The sequence below is a fragment of the Echinops telfairi genome, unplaced genomic scaffold, assembly GCF_000313985.2.
Source record: "Echinops telfairi isolate 266 unplaced genomic scaffold, ASM31398v2 ScPeMD7_53;HRSCAF=182, whole genome shotgun sequence".
NCBI classification, from domain to species: domain Eukaryota; kingdom Metazoa; phylum Chordata; class Mammalia; order Afrosoricida; family Tenrecidae; genus Echinops; species Echinops telfairi.
Window position 1 is genome coordinate 2,166,597 of NW_022103951.1, and position 20,146 is coordinate 2,186,742.

Consider the following 20,146-nt stretch of genomic DNA (forward strand, 5'->3'; position numbering starts at 1 on the left):
CCTCCGCCCCCTGGCTCAGCCAGCCTGCCGCCCAGCGGGGCGCCGCTGGGCTTGAGCACTTTCCTCGGAGCCGCTGTGTTCCGGCACCCGGCCTTCATCAGCCCAGCGTTTGGCAGGTAACCCGCGGCCACCGGGAGTGTCTGTCTGTCTGCCCATCAGTCCGTCCGTCCATCTGTCTCATTAACACACAGAAGCAGGAAGGCAGGCAGGGGCCACAGCCATCTTCTCTTTGGCCCCACTGCAGACACTGAGCCAAAGAAAATACTCTCTTAAGTAACTTTGCTTTTAAAAAAGAAAAAGTGGGTCTTCAAGGGAATGGGTTCACTTGGGACTGAGTGGGAAAGGGGAGGGCAGGGGCAGCAACAACTGCAACCACAACTAAAGAGTGACCAGGGAAAGCTGCCCGAGCCCCACTGGGTGGCAGGCACAGCCCCCACTACAGGTGGCATTCCTGTAACCCTGTACAGGTTGTAGGCACAGAGCAGGGCTGACTTTTCAAGTTTTGCAAATAATCCTTGCTCTTGCCCCAAAGCCTGGCAGCCTGGGGGACTGAGCCCTGGTCCTCCCAGGAGCCCCAGGGCCCTCTGGGTGCATGGGGTTCTTTCTTCATCCCCTGACTCTCTCTTCCTTGTCACTGAAGTGACCCTGCTGCCAACCATATCCCCATATGTGCAACCCCCACCTCCACGGCGGAACAAGACAACGAAATAAAAGAAACCGTTCACCCTATATTATAACCCCCTTTCTTTAAATGAACATCGAATGATGAAATAAAGTCTGTATAATCACACCGACAAAGAAACAAAGGAGAGATGTATTAAGTTGGAAAGTGCAGTGAAAATAAAACTGAATGCTGCTTCAATGATCTCTCTTGGGGAGAACAAAGAAATAATAGATTCATCCAACTGCGCAGCCACTTAACAAAAAATCGTCTTCTAGAAAATTAAAAAAAACCCAACGAAGTAAAATTAGTTGCATGTTACAAATCACTAAAATAAACAGCGAGAGCATCCAAGTGTAGTTAGTGCCTCAGCTTACCTAATGGAACCAAGGAATGTACCACCCCTTCTCCCTCAGTCAGCTTTTTGGGGTTTTTTTTTTTGGGGGGGGGCGGCAGAGTGAAGGGGAAGGGAAGAGCAGGCGCTTCCCTCACCCACCCTGCTTTCCCCCTTCTGACAATAAGTGAATTGGAAAAGCCGCCTTTCGCAGCTGGAGTTTAGGGCTGGGGCTCTGGGGAGGCTGGCAGCAAGGGTTCGCTCTGGGAGGCTAGGTGGGAGGGAGAGGGCAGCCTGGCGGGCTCTCAGGGGTAGGGGGTGGGTGGCCCAGGGTGTCTGGGTCCTTGCTCCGCCCACCCGCGCAGCCATGCCAAAGGCGGGGCCAGGGCTAGGGCAACCTGAGGGGCGGGGGCGGCTGGGGGCGCTCTGGGTGAAGGCAGGGTGGAGCAGGGGTGTCATCATACCTGGACTTGGGGTGGTCCGCCCCCACTCCTTCATTGTGGCTGGAAGGGGCCAGGAGGTGCCCAGAAGGGCTAGCCAAGGCACCCTTCGTGTCAGGGGCTGCGGGGACCCCACTCTCTCCCTCCTTTCCACCCCCCACCACCTCCTTCTTTCACTTGTCTCTCCACCTTGTCGCCTGGCCAACAGCAAGGCAGGCGGTTAGCGCCCCGGGCCTTGGCAGTCACCCCTTTTTTGACCTAAACCCCAGAGCCCGCGCTAGTGACAGCCAGGGTCCCCGGCCCCTGCACTTCCCTGACCCGGCAGAGCCCTGCCCGTGCGCTCCAGCCCGGCGGCTGCCGCGCCCCTGGGCGCTCGCTCGGGGCGGTGACCCCGCCGTGTCGGTGTGCTCTTCCCGCAGGCTCTTTTCCACCATGGCCCCCCTGACCAGCGCGTCGACCGCGGCCGCGCTCCTGAGACAGCCCACGCCGGCCGTGGAAGGCGCGGTGGCGTCGGGCGCGCTGGCCGACCCGGCCACCGCGGCCGCGGACAGACGCGCCTCCAGCATAGCCGCGCTGCGGCTCAAGGCCAAGGAGCACGCGGCGCAGCTCACGCAGCTCAACATCCTGCCGGGCACCAGCACGGGCAAGGAGGTGTGCTAAAGGCAGCCCTCCGCCGCGCGCCCCGGGCGCGCCCCGAAAGGTCACCTCACTCAGCACCACTCAAGACCAAATGGAAACAGAGGACCAGCACCCCCCTCCCGCCCCACCCACCCCGAGAAGGCCCCGAGAGCGAGCGCGCGCGCTGCCGCAGCCTGGAAGCAGGCGGGCCGGGGCAGCCCTGGCTCAGCGCTACGGGAGGGACAGGGACGTAGCATCGCCTCGCTGGCTGCCCACCCGCCCCTGCCCCTGCCCACCTCGCTCCAACTCGGACACCCACTCCCTCTCGCTCTCACTTGACCCAAAAGATGGGGGGCGTGGGAGGGGGCGGATTTTTCTCTCCTAGACGCCTTCAATTGAAGTTGAAAAAATAAAATTAAAGTCAAAGCCCAACCTCTCTCTTCCTCTGGCGCCCCCTCCCCTCTTAGCTTTTTGGATTGGATTGGATTGGATTGGATTTTCTTAAAATACCTATTTGGGCGCTCTGGTTGATCTCCCCAGCGCGGGGCCCCGGCGCGCAGCAGCCTGGGCCAGGGAAGCCACCGGGAGCCTGTAAAATAGCGAACAGTGCACTCTTTGAAAGGAAAGAGCGTCTTGTTCCTGTGCTCTTCTTTATCATACACCAACCAAGGTTTTTATATCAAACCAAAGGGAAATACACTGCTAGAATATGGACTGTTGAAGTCACCAAACTGTGATTATTGATTCTGTACATACCATTGTTATTAAAAAAAAGAGAACAGAGCTTTGTATATTTGAAATGTTATAACGGCAATTGCACTCAGCGTGGTATGGTAAAAGTTTGTCCTCCTGTAGATTCTTACTGTGTTGTAGATACGGTAGGTTCCTAGACGAATATTTATGTACTCAAGCCCTTTATTTAACTTATTAACTGTAGAGGCTTCTGAAACCTTCCAGATCAAGGCAATGGTACAGTACTTTTGTGTAATGTGTACTTGTTATCACTTTTCCTTGCTATCTAGTGGAGAAGTGTCACGCTCAAAATAAAACAAAAAAAATTATATGTTTAACAAAAGGCAGTGTGAATGCTCCATGCAGGCGCTGAGGGAGACGCGGCGGTGGCGGCGGGAGGCCAGGGTCCCTGGGGTGTGAGCACCTGGACAGATTCTCAAAAGGGTTCCCTCGACTTCCCCGGAAGGTTCCGGATGTCGCTCTCTTCCAAGCACCGTTCGATTCCACGGGCGCTGGGGGTCCCGGGCTGCGGAAGGTGGGTGGGTGGGTGGGAGGGAAGGCGGGTAGGTGGGGTAGCTGGCGGCGTCAGTGATTTGAATCGAACGGGGGAGTCTGGGCTCGGAAGCTGGGGACCGTGCCACGTAACCAGGCGGAGCGCAGTCCGAGGTGACAGGTAAGAGCGAGAGCCCGGAGCCGGGGCACTAGCTACCGAGGGGAGGGGGCGGGCTCCCTGGTTCACTGGTGGGGAGGAGGTAGGGAGGGAGGGCGGGAGGGAGAGAAGAGGGAGAGGGAACAGTGAAGGAAAGGCAGCAAGGGGCATCCAAGTGGCAGATCTTAACTCGACAAATGTCATTACATCACTTATCCAGGCGTTGGGAAGCGTATACATTTAAAAAAAAATCCAAACAAGTCAGGTTTCGCACGGAACCCCAAAGCGATCCACAGTCGGTGCCCCTGGGCGCACCCTTTGGGTGAACGCTCCGACGACGCCCGCCCGCGGGGGCGGGATCTGGCCAACGCTCCCAGGGTGATGGGAAAGGGAAGAGAAGCGTAATTAGTTTCAATTTGCAGTAATTAGCGCTCCGGACCTTTGGGGAGCGGGGCAAGCGGGGGCGGGGAGGGAGCAGTGTGACTGTTGCCTGGGCCTAGCGGTGACAGCCGGCCTGCCAAGCCACTGGCCAGTCGGGCGCCGCGGGGGTGAGTGGGAAGCGGGCGCTTCGGGGCCAGGAGAGAGGACGCAAGGGCAGCAGTTCCCCTGCCCGTGAGTTGCACCCCTTCAGGGTGCCTTCGGACCTGGCTGGTGGGAGTGTGGCCCTCCGGTGGGTCACCACCACCCTGGGCTGGACCCTGGACTGGCAAGGCCTGGCCTGGGATGCAGGGACTAAGCTGACAAGCCCCTTTCTAGGCCCATCCCATGCCACACTCCTCTGGGGTTAGCAGGCTTGCTGGGAACCTCTCCTTCCTAGACCAAGCCTGGGGGACCCAGCATCTCCAGTCTCTGGGTTCCAGGGAGCTTCTGGGCAAAGGCCGTTTTTTTGGTTTTTCAGCGTGGTCAGGGACGCTGGCTCAGAAGTTTGGGGAGGGGACAGGCAGGTGCAGGAGGTGTGTGAGGGGAAGGTCTGCCCCCCCCCCTTTTGGTGGTCAATATCAATTTTCCGTGATGTTGGCTTTTTGTTTAGGTCGGGCTTTTTTCTCCAGGCTGCGAGTTGGATGGTATAGGAGAAACAGTACCATTCTTCCTGTTAATGAACTCTTTTTTAAGTCATTTTTTCTCATTTGACCCTTCCATGGAGCAGAAGCAAATTGCGTGAAATTACCTCCAAGGATTACATTTATTACTGGCCAATGAGAACCCCTCGCCTTGTTTTACAAACTCTTAATCCTATGTCATTCTGATGCCGCAAACAAGCCCAGGCCTGGGCCTCCTATTCTTTCAACATTTCCCAGCTGGAGGGACCTCATTCTGCACTTAATATTCCCCATAAATATCACACGCTAAAGACCCCCTGACTTCCAGCAAGTCCACATTAAACATGTGACATGTCACGCATGACAAACTCTGAGTATCTTTTCAAAGCAGCATTAAAAGCAAAGAAACCAATTTTCTTCTCCTTCCAAACCTCCCCAAGGGCTGAATGATGGGGATTGGAAAGAGCCACTGGAGCGTAGTTAGGGGGATTTTATGAGATTTTCCAGAATGATTTAATCTTATTGTAAGCATTATTAATGAATGGCAACCCAATTTGGCCCCAATATCTGGGAACACCATCATAATGCTGAGAGAGGCTGACACCCCCCCCCAAAAAAAAAAACTTAAGCAAACTTCTTCCACAGTGGAGGCCATGTGCAGTGCCAGGGAAGTTTGGGAAAGCCCAGGTCAGGCGGCTTGCCCTTCTCACACCCAGAGCCCAATGCCCCTCACCAGCTAGCCCGCCCCGCCCCCCCAATGCATCTTGGGGTCAAGTTGCTGGGGGCCTGAAGGAAGAGTGAGGGAAATGGGTGGGTTCCTGTGCTACATTCACACCATAAAGAGGACAGGCAAGAGAGAGAGGACTTGGCCTACTATGATTAGTAAACACCCCAAATGTTCAGTCACCAACTTTCTGGGAACATCTTGGGTGCCTGGTAAGTAGAGGGACTAGGGAGTGACTGGTGAGCAGCAGGGTGGGGCACCTCAGGAAACTTCACCACATGCAAGAAGTCCCCAGCTTTGGCCCTGGCCAGTGGCCTGGTCCCATATTGCTTATCATTCCCTCCTCTGCAATGCTGCAAACATTTGCTTCGTGTGGTTTTGGATTTCTAATACAGAGCGCAGCAGGGCACACGGAACTCTCTTTTTTGTTTCTGCCTTGAGTGCAGCAATCCTGTCTATCTTGAGGAAGCGGGGCTGATGGCTGAGGAAAGGGAGGGAGACATTCTTAGATCAGCCCTGCTTGCTTTTTTGAGAAAAAACGGCACATGGGAGCACGTGTGTATGCGTAGACACAAAAGTGTGTCTGTACGAAGGGGTCTTAAACAGGGACGATAGTAGAATTTCGGAACACAGTTCCCTGAGCAAGAAAGTTATCACTGACGGTGGCAGCTTGGCTGGGGGTGGGGAGCAAACCGCCCTACTACCTGAAAATTGAGGGGCAGCATTTTTCAAAAGGGGAGGGTGGGGGGAAGTCGTGTTGTCCCTGGATGTTATTCATGGTCCAGTTTGAAGTATACAATTTTTCCCCTCCTTTAAAGAAAAGGGAACGATTACCAGTTAGTTATACATTAAGAAATGTCAGTCAGTCATTTTTTATTCATTCTCCGGAAATCTTCGTAAAAGCCTGAATCATACTTCTACAAGCAGCAATTTTGTTAATCCAGGGTTATTACTCCGGGCCCTTATTAGGTTCTACACCACTGCCAAGCAATCCTATAACCCTCTCAAAAGAAGTTTACCTCCCTGTTATAAAACCAGTAGTGGTATTTATACTGTGCAATAATTAGTGTATTACTTGAATCCACTAACATGTTCATTTTATCTCTGCACAAAACCTCTAGTCTGCTTATAGAAAGCTTGTGCCTCCTTTGGTGCGGTTAAAGTGGTGAAAGAGTGAATTGAAGGCTGGCTGCACTTTCTCCTTTCGCCTCGCCTTAATTCCCATCTCTTTTTGCTCTCATCCAATTAGCACAGTGTATTAAGCGGTTTATCATCTCATAGTCAGCTATTGAGAGTAACAAGGCGAGCACTTTGCAATAGAACCTGGGCTCCTTTGACACCCTCAGGTACTTACATATTCCACTGCGCTATGAATAATAGGGGAAGAATGGAGCGCTAATTCCCTCATCAAAGAATGCCTTGTCTGCTGCTTTGCTCAACAACACCATTCTGATCAAAAGAAAAGCAATAAAGCTTAGCATAACAAAACGAAACCTACTTATTAGCTTAGTGGTTAAATTAATGCAGAGCTGCTGCTATTCAAAACCAAGGTTTGAAAACAGCCTCCAACAACCTGATAATGCTGCCTTCGGGATGAAGGAATTTTAATCTGAAATTTGAGGCTGGCGCAGATGAGTTAATCTATTAAACTGCTATAAGGAAGCTCCACCACAAACCGTTCAATTAAGAAATATTTAGGTGAGTGGCCCAAGAGAGGGAGAGAGGGGGGGAAAGCCAAGGAGAGGGCAGGGGAGGAGAGAAAGACAGCCTCCAATTCCAGGGTCAGTCCCTCCGTCCATCCGAGGCTGGGTTTGGTTTTGTGAATAGCCAGACCCAGATCGGGCGATCTGTTTGGGGAGTTCCCTTACCTTTGTATCTTCTGCCAGACACATTTGAAATCTGCTGTTTGTCAAAGTGTGTCAGTCAGGGTGGGGGTGCTGGCTGGGAGAGGGGTAAGCAGGGGTGGAGGTGTGAGGGGTAGCAGGAGGTCATTCCTGTCCATGTCTTTCTCCAAACTTTGATCAGCCCCCAAGGTCTTCGGCAATTGTGAATGCGATCTTAGGGAGCATTGCTTGTGATCGGATTTTCATCTTCTGGCCTTCCTGAGCCTCTGGGAAGCTAGGGAAGCAAGCGGACGAGGGGAGCTGCTAGCTAGGTAACTGTTCCCCTGACTGTTGGTCCCATTCCACTTTTGAGGGTCAGGGCTAGGAGAAGAGCCGGGTTCTTTTAGAGAACGGTTTCCTTGGCTGTGGGAAAGTCTAGCCCAGAGGTTTTCAACTGGCTCACACCACGTTGAGAATCATATATTTTTGAAAAATTACTTGCTAATAAGGTTTCGAAATGGGGAAGCTTCAGGGGGTTTCTGGTTCTGTTGAAACCCCAGATCATCCCGGGGCAGCACTGAATAGACAGGACCCGCCTGGCCCCACAGTCCCTGCCACTGACCGACGTGCTTCATCCAGTTACCGTGAGCATTAGAGCTTGAGAGCCAGGCCTGGGTGCCTGTGGCGACCCATGGGGTGGGCTCCTTCCGTGCAAAGAAATCAGGCAGCATTTTCCACACCTTTTCTACTCAGTGGGCCAGTGGCGGACCAACCAGAACCAAGGAGTAGAAACGTTTCCCACAAGGCGATGTCTCTACCGCCTAACAGAGATCCACTGGGTCTGTCCACTTCTTAGCTGCAGTGTCAACTTCCTGACCAAGACTGGAGCCTACAGGCCTCCCAGACTAAACCTCTTCACTCACTTGGAGGTACAGATTTGCATCCGAAAATACCAACGGCTGCATTAGCTCTTTAGGGGGATTGTACAAAGAGATGCCTGACTGGATTTCAATAGACATGGTTCCTGCCCTCAAGGTGGTTACAGTTCGGATGCAAAGACAAGAAAGAGCTCTGGGTGAAGTTCTTTGAGTCCCCTGATATCCAAACCCAGGGTATCATTCCATTTGTATTGAGCATAATCCCAGACATCAAGAAAAACATGTTTTCTTTTCGGAAAGAAAAGTGGGGGAGGAACACACTTTAGAGAACCATATGCATAACCTGATGTGGCAACAGCCATTTAAAACCACAAGGGGTTCCATCAGCAACTTGGGTGCTTCACCTTTTGACCTGCCCCAGAACCAGAAGGTCCAAGGCGTTAATGTTAAATAATTGGCAGGGCCCTAGACCCAAAGTGTTTTGTACATAGAGCCTGAGTGAGAAAGAGGAGAAAGGAGGAAAGGGGGAGGGGGAGGGAGGGGGAAAGAGAAGGCCAAGCGAGATGATAGGCAGCTTCGCCTCCATTGCTTTAATAATAAATATCCCTCCACCAGGGTCAATGCTGAGTGACCTTTCTCTCTGGTGGCCTTTTCTCCCAGGAGCCATCACTTGGCTCTTCAAAAGGCGACATCACCGGGCTTTTGGCCCACACTCTTCTGCTGCTATCCAAGTCAGCATGGCAAATGAACCCATGGCCCAGCTGGTAAAAGCCCCAAAGCCCGCAGGAATGCTCCAGACTACTAGTGGAAGCATGAGGTGATAAATCACACTAAGCACCTCGGAGGTAGGCAGGAGCTCACTTGGGAGGCCATGAGAGAACAGGGCTGAGGTTTGGCCAAGGGCTGGCCTCTCCCTAGCTCAGTGGTTCTCAACCTTCCTCATGCCAAGACCCTTTCATACAGTTCCTCATGTGGTGGTGACTCCTCCCAACCATAAAATTATCTCCGTTGCTACTTCATGACTGTCATTTTGCTACTGTGATGAATCAGGTGACCCCTGTGAAAGGGTCGCTCGACCCCCAAAGGGGTCGCGACCCACAGGTTGAGAACCGCTGCTCTAGACAGTACTCCTTGCTGTCACCTCTGGTCAACTCTTTGTACCTGAGAATGAGTCACTGCAACTCATTTCCCTGCAAACAACTTTATTCCTCAGCGAAGAGCACAGCATCATTTTTGTTAAGAACACACAGGTAGAGAGTTAAAAAATACAGTTGTACAAGAGGAAATATATCTTGTTAGTATAATCTTACCAATGATGTGGAAAAAAAAAGGATGTTACCTCGAAACACAGTGTGCGTCTAGTGAAGAGCACGCCATTCTTCAGGAATATGAAAAGTAGCACCAGGGCCAACTCAGCCCCCCTCTCCCCCCGTGTTCTGTACACCCCATCCCAGACACAGCGAACCTCACCTTCACCTCTGTCTGATTCAAATGAATAGTTAAGGACATTGACTTATTTTAAATGTTGTTTTCCTATTATATAAACCTTTACCTCAAGTTTCTACTTAAGAAGGGGGGTGGGGGTGGGAATGTGCGTATAAAACACCTGTTCAAAGAATGTGCATGAGTGTGTGTACATGAGGTGGACTTTGGAGCAATACAATGAACAAGTAGCTTTGTTTAGTAAGTACAAAGCCTCTCCATCTTGCCCTCCACTTAGACAAGAGCAAGTGGCTGGGGGAGACATGTGGGCTTACATTGGGTTCAACTGGTGTGTGAAAAGGCAAAGTGTTCACAGCCCCCGGCCAAGCTCCACTCACTTCTTTCTGGAACTCTCTCTACTAAATACTCTAGAGCTACGTCTTGTCACTCCCTTCCTGCCTCTCCTAGAAACCCAGCCCATAACACGAAGAAACTGGATCTCCTGGTGATTTGGCAAGGGCTACGGAGTTGGGCTTAAAAGTGGTACATTATAAATATGAAGGCTATTTTTATTTTCGCTGGCTCTTGGTACATTAAATATCTTTGCAACCTTCCTTTGGTCATTCCCTGTCCCCAGGTCACATCCACACCCATGTGAGACACAGCCGAGGTACAGAGGAAGTAGAGGTGCAGAGGAAGTAGGGACCCAGCCACTACTGGCCCCTTGCCCCATTGGCTTCTGGGATTCCCTTAGATCTTCAAGGTACAATTAGCAAAGAGCTTGCTGAGGTTCACTTCGGAGTAGCCACTTTGGGATAAAAACTGCTCTGCTGTGTTCTTGAGTTTTTTGTAGTCCTCTTTAACTCTGGGGGTTAAAATCTTCAATTTCTCTGAAGAGAAAGAAAAAAAGGAAAAAGATTACAAGTCGAAGAAGAAATTTGAAAGGCAATGAAGTGTTTCTCTAGCCTCAGAGAAGGGGTCCTGGATGCTCTTCGTAGCTCTGGCCCTCAGGTGGCCCAGTGTCCTGGGCCTCTCCCAGGGCGGGGGCCGGGGGTGGCCACAGAGTCCTTGAGAGAGGCCCCTCTTTTGCCTTTCTTCCTTTCGCAGCACCTTGCTGACTCAGCTCCCTGGGGTGGGCCGCCTTGACTGACGCTATCTGCAGGTGCACACCCATGTGCAGCCGCCAAGGTGAGCTCCCCTCACAGACATCACTTTTGTCACGCGTCCAAGCAAGTGCATGCAATTTCACAGGGTGTGACAGTGGCAGGGCCCAACCTGGTCATGGGTGCCCCACCTGAATGAACAGCACCTAGCCAGCTTCTCTCCAGTCCCTTCTGTTTGCTTCTCATCGCTGCAACACCAAACTGCCTTTGCTGAAGGCAGAGAGGGGTGAGCTGTCGCAAGAGCCCCTGCCAACCGGCCAGATCGCTTTGCGCTTCTTGGTTCACACTGTGTACCCATGAACTTTGGGGTGTGCAGTTCCCAGGCTCTAGTCTCCCTAGATCAACTTTCTTTTCTTTTCTCTCTCTGTCTCTCTCTCTTTCTAAGGGACAGGGGGTGGTGACAAGCAGTAGGCCCACCTCTTGGAGAAGAAGGTGGTTTCCTTGGGTAAGTGACCCTGCCCCAGGATGGTTCTGGTGACACAGTCTTTGTTCACAGCTGCTGGGGGACCCTGTGGGGCAGGTTTGGAGCCTCCCACCCACTTTATGGCAGAGGAAGCTTGGAGGCTCAGGCAGTGTGGCCACACAGCTGGGAATCAGAGGCCCAGAAACACCAACCCAGGGAACCTGGGCCCCAGGCCCCCCTCCCTGCCCTGCCCACAGACACAGCAGGGAGACCAGAGGGAGGGCCCCCGGAAAGGAAATCTGCTGGCCTGAGACAAGGGCCAGACAGCCAAGGGCGCTTGGGGGTGGAGTGGGGAAGGAAGTGGAAGGGAACACTTGGAGACAGCACAGGGAGGAGGTAACTCCCCCTCCCCCTGCCCCCCACCCACCCACACTCTGAAGCCAGAGAACCACACTGCAGCCCACAGCCAAACACCTGGAAAATGAATACTCTGTTTCAAGGTTTTTGTTCCTTGGTTACACATTCACATTTGTTCTCCACCATCTTTCGAACACAACAAAGTTTTGTGGAGAGGATTGAAATGCCCAAAGGGGCTGGGAAATGGGAGGCGAGAGGGAAGTGTGTGAGGTTAACTGACTAGAGAAAAGTCAATTTCAAAGTTGTAAATGTCAGAAGGCTGGGAGTAGACAACAGTGGCCCAACCAGTGTGGCTCCTTGTGGCAGGCTGAAGCCGCAGGCCACAACCCCAGGCCAGTGAACACCACAAATGAAGCGGATGACTGCCCAGAGTGCATTGAAGGGGCGGCGGGAGGAGCGAGCAGGGGAGGAAGGGAGAGGACACAGCTCCTGACGTGTTTACCTCCTCTGCTGATGGGATATTGACTTTTCCCACCAGGTTGGTTAGAAAGGGGACTATTTACGCTGCCACACAGCAGAGTCAGAATGACAAGCAGCGTCACTCGGTGCTCTTCTCTGAAAAAGACAACTGTGACCACCAGCATATCCCATAGCCGGTCAATACGGCCCGGGCACCATTGCGCGCAAGGCGGAGAGGCGGGTAAAAGCACACACTGGCTTCCCCCCAATGAGAACAGAATCAATAACATATGGAAGGTCTTCTAGGAAGCAGCACTGGGCCAGCTGTCACAGGTCACGTCAGGGGGTGGGGGCCAAGGGGGGAGTAGTCACCCCCGCCCCCATTAGTACCATTACCCTGCTTCTGTCAATACTACACCCACCACTTTTGAAAACTCCAAGCAAAATCCACGTCCTTCAATGGTGGAAACCAGTTCATGGGGCCATTTCCTTCCTTTGCTCTGGCAGGGGCTGCCGAGCAGGCATTCTAGGGAGTACTACTTCAGGGGATGTGCTGCAGCCCTTCCCACCCCCACCCCACCCCACCCCACCCCTGCTCACAGAGATGCTGCCAGGAGGACAAAAGACTTGGGACTATTCACCCTGGAAACTCGTTCTCCACACAGAGCACCAGCAGCATCGGGTCGAATGGACTGAGGCACTGACCACAAGCCACCCATCTGAAAACACCCCCAAAGAGAAACGACTTTTCCCTGGGGAAACATCTGAAGAACATACATGGGGAGGGGGGGCGCTTCCAAAAGTACGTGGGATAATGGCATGAAAAGCAAATGGGATTTTTCCACAAACTTTCCAAGTCCCTTCGTATGGCTAAAGCTTATTTACTCTGCTCTTTGTGGTTAAAAAGTACCGTATATGCGTGAGTATAGCTGATCCGAATATTGGCTGAAGCACCTAATTTTACCACAAAAACTGCATTAAAAATGTGCTCAAAAAAGTCGGCTTATACACGAGTATATATGATAATTGCCCAAACTATTCTGCCCTGAACCCCAATGAAAATGGGGATGGAGGGTGCATGAACCTCGGTATTGATTATTTACAAATGGCTGTAGCAGATGACAAGGTAAGCCACTCATCTCCCAGTTTGGTTTCAAAGGGGTCGAATCTTCGAGCTCACCGGGCCACAGTATATTTTCAAGGTGGAACTCGGCGCATCACTGTAGGCTGAAGTTGTCGCACACACGTCGCGTGAGAAGTCAAAGGACGGAAGAAAACGTCAGGGCAAAGAGGGGAGAAAGTTGAGCATTCGCTCATGCGGGAGAACTCTCTACATATTTCATCTGATTTCCTCTTGGAGAAAGCAGGAATCTCGTTGCAATTTCACTCTCTACCCAACCCCTTTTGGACCTAAAGCAAAGACACTGAACTAGAAACTGGGAGGCAAAGGCATTTGAACCTCACCTCCTGGTTATTTCCTTTTCAGGAAGGCAGGCTTCGGCACACAGGCGGCAGCCGTCTCTGTTCAGAATGTCTGTTTCATTTATTTCCGTGCAAAGGTATCAAACAACAGTCAGTTATAATTGATTCTGTCAGGTGTTATATAGTCAGTCATAATTGTCTCTGTGTAGAGGTGTGTCAATTTACTATATCTGAATTAAATATTCTGTCAATTATGAAATCAGGTAATAATTTCAGTCAGTTTTTTAATTGCATGGCTTCCCACCACACAGCTCTCAGCTCTCCCACCTTGTCTAATCCGTAGCCGCCCTCCCTCAATGCACCTCGAGCTTTGCCCTAATGGGAGGGAGGCAGGAAGCTTCCGGGTGTCACAAGAAAATGGGGCCTCTCTTCAATGAAGAACCATGGACCCCAGAAGGGAGCAGTGGGTCCTCTTTCTCCAGAGTATCAATCAATAACCTTGACTCGGGCTTGGCACCGTGCCTGCAAGTGGCACCCCGACTCCAATGGCGTGGACATACACACGGCACACTCCCCAGAAGAAAGGAAACAGGTCCTCTTCCATTCCATTATCCTCCAGGCAAAACCTTCCCCCGGCACAGTGCCAGGCACACGGGTTGGCTGTGCCATCTAGCAACTAACCACGCAATGCTCGCAAGGCTCGGTGACCCTGTGCCGCCCAGAAAAGCCTGCCTCTGATGGCCACAAGTTCCCAAGGGCCTCAAGTCTCTCTCTGTTTGTCCACTAGCCAGATCCAGGCCTACTTAAAAATAATTATCTTCCGCTTTCTTTTTCTCTTCTTTTTTGTTGATACCAAAATACAGCCTCCGAGCAGAATAAAATCTCCATGGTTTAACTCAAGTGCTCTACTAGGCTGATCTGACAAGTATTTAGAAGTGTGATTATAAATCTTGCCACCATTGGGCTGGTTTCATGTTCAGTAAACACAGGCTTACGGCAGCCTCAGTGGGGTGAACAGTGACCCTGCATGCGATAAGCAAATGGAGTTGAGGTAGGGGCCCCACTCCGAGGAAGGGCTGGCCCCCGAAGTTGGGCCAAGAGCAGAGGGCGATGGGGGAGAAGGGGGAGACAGTACAATGAACGCCACATCCACGGTGAAAAATGGAAGGTGAAGAGTTGCGCCCCTTACCATGTTTCAGTGGAGACAGAGTCACCTTGAAAGAGATAAAAAATTTCCTTTCAACTGGATGAAGTGATTCTATCAGGGTTGGGTTTTGGGTGTTTGTATTTGTCATGTCGGAAGAAAATTGCCCATGCAGCCTCCTTGCTGAGGTTATAAAAAGTACTGTCAACCATACTGGACAGAATTTTTTTTGGGGGTGGTGGTGGTGGTAGAGAGGGGAGAAAAAAAACCCCACATTGTGCAGGATCATTAAGCACTGTTGTATAAATAAAGTTAGAAGATCAAACGAAAGAGGGGACTCGGGTTAAATGCTGGAAGACAAGCTTAAATAAAGTTCTAAGAAAAAAGCAAGGCACGCTGTAATTCCAAGAACCTATTACTTCAGACAATTTACTTCAAAAAATAAAATCAGAATGGTAAATGATTACCCAAAAGCAATCATGTCATCATCACTGAGAGATGGAATAAAATAATTTTTTGTGAAGTGGCTGAATGAGAGCAACTTAAAAGCCACGGAGCCTGTCAGAAGCACATTATTTCTTTTTACACCCCGTTTCCCAATTCATCTCAGTGCTGCTGACTAACCTCGGCTCCCAGCAGGTGGAGCATTTAAAATAAATAGCATTTCCTACAAAACGCGCTCCAACTGCCCCATGACAGACGCTTCCAATTCCCGGCCAGCCACTGGATCAGCTTCAGCGGTATCTAACAAGGTGTAAATACAATAACAAGCATGTAATTAAGTGAGCATGATGAAGTTAATGGAGATAATTCATTCCATTTTGGGCTTATGAATATTCTATTAGATGTTATCAGGCAGCTGGAATAGCTGTTAATTTAATCATCATTCAGACCAGCAAAATGTTCTTTGTGCGAGCATAATTGCAGAGAATGAATAATTGATTTGACAATTGTACCAGTGGATTTCAAACAGTTCTGTGCGCTCTCAGAGCAGGAAGGGAGGAGAACTGGAATACTCAAAGCACTGAAGAGGTGGCAGAGAAGCCAGCCTGTAAATTGAACATTATCAGGACACAGATAAAGGACAATTTTTATTTTATCAATGCAACACAATTACATTACAGTGCGCTAGTAATCATTCTGCCCACACTTTAAAAAGGGAAATAAATTACTCTTCATGGGAAAGGACAAAAAGAAATATCAAAACCATTTAGAATCCATTGATATTGGATATTTAATTTTTTGCATTATATTTTATTATAGGAAATATCAAACTGTGTTGGAAATTGCTGGCACATTTAACTCCGTTACCTGCAATCAGGTACACAGATTGTATTTTCCACGTATCTCTGTGTTACAGCATGCTCAATGAATTACAATGACTATTGCAATTTTTTAAAACTACACAAATGTTTAAAAAGAGACATCATGGTGGTATACAGGAGTATTGTACACCGTAACGACCAAACTCTGTCCTGGAGACACTGAACAACCAGCAAAATTTGATTCTTCAAATGGTTCCACATGGCATTTAGGTGGAAAAAACGCAACACAATGTTGACCTCCCCAAACAAGCTATTTGCAACTAACTTTTATTTCATTTATTTATTTTTGCAACTAAGTTTTATTAAGGACAGGCTCTACCAAAGGCCTAGAGTATGGAGTTATTGCCCCAGTAGAAAACATGCTTCATCCTGCCATGAATCCAAACCCTCATGGTATTCCACACTCAGGCTTGTGAGTTCATCAAAGCCAATGGGCTACAGAACCACCACATTAGAATTTGATGTCAATACTTCTCTGTCATACACACGAACTCCTGAGAAAATGGAGACATTCAAAGTATCTCACTGTCTAATCAATGGGGTATGGCAGACAAGGGCAAAGATGATTATTGCCCAGGTCAGTGGTGCTCAAGGAAAGGGAGGGGGCTTGGGAAACAGTTACTTAATTAGGGAAACTGGGATTCAACCTATCTTCCCTGTACATACCCCCCAATGCCACCCTTGTAGGTTTTTGGAAGGCTAAAGACGGAGAGGAACAAGCTTGCTGACTTACTTTTTAAAGATCCCCAGATTCTAATGTTACACCTCTCTCACTGAGAAGCAGTACTACAAAAATTTCAGGTGTACCCAATTTCAATGACCGGATAGCCACCTATCATAGATAAAACATTGCTGACCAATAGCCTTTATCCTGAAGACCTCAATCTTTTGACGTTTGGGGTCAGCTTTATTGTTCACATACGACTCCTAACCCTGATGTTTCACAATGCTTTCTAAACCTGGACACAAAAAGGATTTCAGACGGATTAATATGGCTCTCAGTGGCAGGTGTTATCCTCGGGATGTGAAGGTCGTTGGCTTGGGATTGCTAACAGGGTGTGGGTATGCACTGGCTCCAGTACATTCTTGGGAGGGCAAGGCAGATGGGGGAGGAAAGTAAAATGCAGTCAGTATAGACTGGGAGTGGGCACTGGTTTCAGATTCACAAATGTTCGACTTATTTATGGGCTCTTTATTCAGAACGTCAAGCATCTGCCTACTTTTCTTTTCCTCTGGGTTAGAGTGCCCACCCAGTTTCTGGAACCAAGTAAAGGTTCAAACACGTAGTCAATGCTACAGTTGATGGTCTAAGTAAAAGCTATGATGGTAAAAGCCATGGTCCAGTGTAAGTGGCCATTGACAACAGGCCAGCGAAGAACAGGTCCTCAGGGTGGAACAACTATGAGTGAAGGGTACCTGAAGAATGTTTTTCACCCTCCTGTATGGGCCAAGAGCTGTGCTACCAGCCAAACTCCTGTGCTTTGTGGATAAAGGTGAAAGAACATAGGCCTTGCCTTGGTGGCTCCTAAGCCTAGATAGCTTTCCTTCTCATTAGTGTCCTGTTCTCACAGCCCTTGCTGCTGTCAGAGACAGGTCTGACCAATGTAAAGAAGTAGAACAATGGCATAGTCAACATTGGATGCGAACATGACAGCCATGCTGTGAACAGGTTCTCTTGCTTGGGGAGCCTAGCTGTTTGGGGCCACTCACTGAGCTGCGGATAGGAAAAGAGTCTGCTTTTCAAAAACTGCCACTAAGGCAAGCCCCCAATAACAATCAATCCCTTCTGCACACTGGGAGGGGACACAGCTCCAACTCTTCCAGGGGCTCTTAGCCGTTCCAGGGTTCCGTATTTGTTCACATTCTTTCCCCATTTGTGTACCATGCACTTATAGATGCTATAGTCCAAGACACTGCGTTGAACAAAAAAGATGTTTTAAAAAACATTTCCCTAAATTGAACATTTCTGGTTAATCTAAGTCAAATAAGTGTTCAAGCAAAATAATAAACCAGTAAATGGCTATATAAAGTTAACGGATCAATAAACAAACATTTATAGGTTTGCGTGCTACATGCAAAATACTATACAACAGCTTATGAGAAATGTTTTAGCATATGGTGTGTTAGGTAGGGCTGACTAGAGAAGCAAATTCAGAGATACTCATAGAAATGTGAGAGAGCTTTATATCAATAACGAGTTATATATCAGGAAAACATCCCAGTGCAGTCCAGATCAAGCCCTTCAGTCTGATACTAGGCCAGAAATCCCTTTTGACACTCGCAGCTACATGCAATGAGGCAGAATGCAGGAAGATTACAGGCTGGTGGGTACAGTCTTGTGGATCTTCGTGGATTGACAGCAGGAGGGTGAAGCAGAGAGAGAGGGTTGGGGATAAGTTCCCAGCATCCTCCTTACGAGAAGGCCACACCCACAAGGAGGTACCAACAGACTGTGGCCTGATTGACAGGCTAGACTACACCCATATCTTCCATCGGGTGCCATATTGGCAAAAAAAACCCTAAGTATCACATATGACAAGCTTTATGCCTAAGTGTTTATTAGTTACCTATTGCTGTGTAACAAATTAGTCCATAAATTTAGTGTCTGAAAAGAGCACTCATTTATTTTCTCACTGTTTCTGGGGGTCGAGAATTTGGGCACCACTTGGCTGGGTGCTTCTGGTGCAAGGTTTCTCTACAACCAAGGTGTCAGCCAGACTGCTGTCTCATTTGAGTGCTTGACTGGGAAAGAGTCTACTTCTAAATTTACTCACTAGACTTCCGTTCATTTTGGGCTGTTGGATAGAGGACTCAGTTTCTCACCAGGCGGGCAGCTGGCTCCCTCAGGATGAATGAACGAAAAAGGGAGAGAAAGTGCCCAAGATGGTGCCGTTATCTTTTGGAACCTAACCCAGGAAATGAATCCTGCCGCTTTGGCCTACATTCTATTTGCTAGAAGACACTCACTTGAGTCTGCCCATATTCTAGGGAAAGTGATTGAGGCACACTGGTGGAACTACAGAAAAACTGGAATCAAATTATTTTCCAACTTGTTGGGGTACATATATTACAAACAGCTCACCAAGTCACCATGGAAGGCCTAAGAGATGGGGGAAGATCGAAAGCCTTAAGAAATTTGAGAGAAGGCAAACTTTGAAATGGCTGCTAACCATCAAACTAATTATCTATGGAAAAACATATGAAGGCAAATTTTACACTACATACATATTTTTGGATGCACTGGATTTCATATTCATGTTACGTGGGTACAGTGTTAGATTTATGACTCATCAGATATAATCAAAACATTAAAGCAGCCCAGCTGTTTAGAGAACCAAAGGTGAAGTCTGAAATACCAGGGCTTTCAGGATATTGGTATTAGCAACCTTCTAGCTTCTTCAGCTCTATGCACCTATATACCACACTCTCTCTGGAATGAAGTCTTCCTTTAAGGCAATGTGATTTTTGTCTCTTGGAAATCTGAAGAGCATCGTGTGTGCCATTCCAGCATGCATCAGAGACACTCTAAGTCCAATTCCTCACTAGTTTCATCAGAATTGACCATAGATCTTGAAACCTTAACTGGTTAATCAACCAGTTAATCAACCAAGACGGTTGCTTTTGCCTTTTAAATTCTTCTTCCCCAGCAAAGATTCAAGGAATGTCTAGGGGAGGTAGTAGGTGGCACTGTTCCACCCTATTGTAATACTTTCTCCATCACAACTAACATCAAGGAGCTGAAGAAATGACCGTCACAGGAAACACTTTCTTAGAGAAAGGCTGGAGGCCTCTTGAGAGCCTAGGTGGTGTCAAGGTCAAGCAATTAATAAATATGAAAGGAACGGAATTTAACTTCTTTCTGTACAATTCAAGATTTGATGAAGAAGACTTCCTCTTTATAAGGACCAAGCATTGATCATGCTGGTTGACTCCAAAACAGGGGGCTATTTACGAGTATACAGCCAGGCCCATTTGTTTTCATATTGCCGATGGCTGCAATCTTTCTCCTCTGCCAGTTTGATGCGATGTTGGAAGCTATGCCACTGGTATTTCAGGGTCACCCACAGTGAACAGATTTTAGTGGAGCTTCCAGATTACAGCAGATAAGGAAAAAGGAATACATGATCCACTTCTGAAAAATCAGAAGTGGATCATTGTCTGATATAGTGCCGGAAGATGAGCCCCTCACATTGGAAGGTACTCAAAATACGACAGGGCAAGAGCTGCCCCCTCAAAGTAGAATGGATCTTAATGACATGGACGGTGCAAAGCTTTTGAGACCTTCATTTGCTGATAGGGCATGACTCAAAATGAGAAGATACAGCTGCAAGCATCGATTAATCAATCATCGAACTACATCATGCTTGGTACAAGGTTGGGGGTGGGGGTGGGACCAATAGGGAGACCCTTGAGATGATGAACAGTGGCTGCAACAATGGGCTCCAACAGAACAATTGTGAGGGTGGCACAGGACAGGACAGTGTCTCTTTCTGTTGTGTGCGGGTTCCCTACGAGTCAGAATTGACTCGATGGCACCTGACAATCGAGACCG

The 20,146-nt window shown here is 49.2% G+C and overlaps 2 protein-coding genes across 2 annotated transcripts in view; one reads left to right on the top strand and one right to left on the bottom strand.

Moving 5' to 3' along the window:
* The window catches only part of ARX (aristaless related homeobox), an 11,375-nt gene extending 8,247 nt beyond the window's left edge, over window positions 1-3,128 (top strand). Inside the window, exons 5-6 of the mRNA XM_045290672.1 lie at window positions 2-116; window positions 1,855-3,128. Of these exons, the coding sequence (XP_045146607.1) occupies window positions 2-116; window positions 1,855-2,095 (356 nt within the window). The 3' untranslated portion in view covers window positions 2,096-3,128. The remainder of the gene's footprint in view (window position 1; window positions 117-1,854) is intronic.
* Window positions 3,129-9,084: 5,956 nt separating this feature from the next.
* POLA1 (DNA polymerase alpha 1, catalytic subunit) overlaps window positions 9,085-20,146 on the bottom strand; it is a 333,656-nt gene continuing 322,594 nt past the window's right edge. Inside the window, exon 37 of the mRNA XM_045290755.1 lies at window positions 9,085-10,211. Within this exon, the coding sequence (XP_045146690.1) occupies window positions 10,072-10,211 (140 nt within the window). The 3' untranslated portion in view covers window positions 9,085-10,071. The remainder of the gene's footprint in view (window positions 10,212-20,146) is intronic.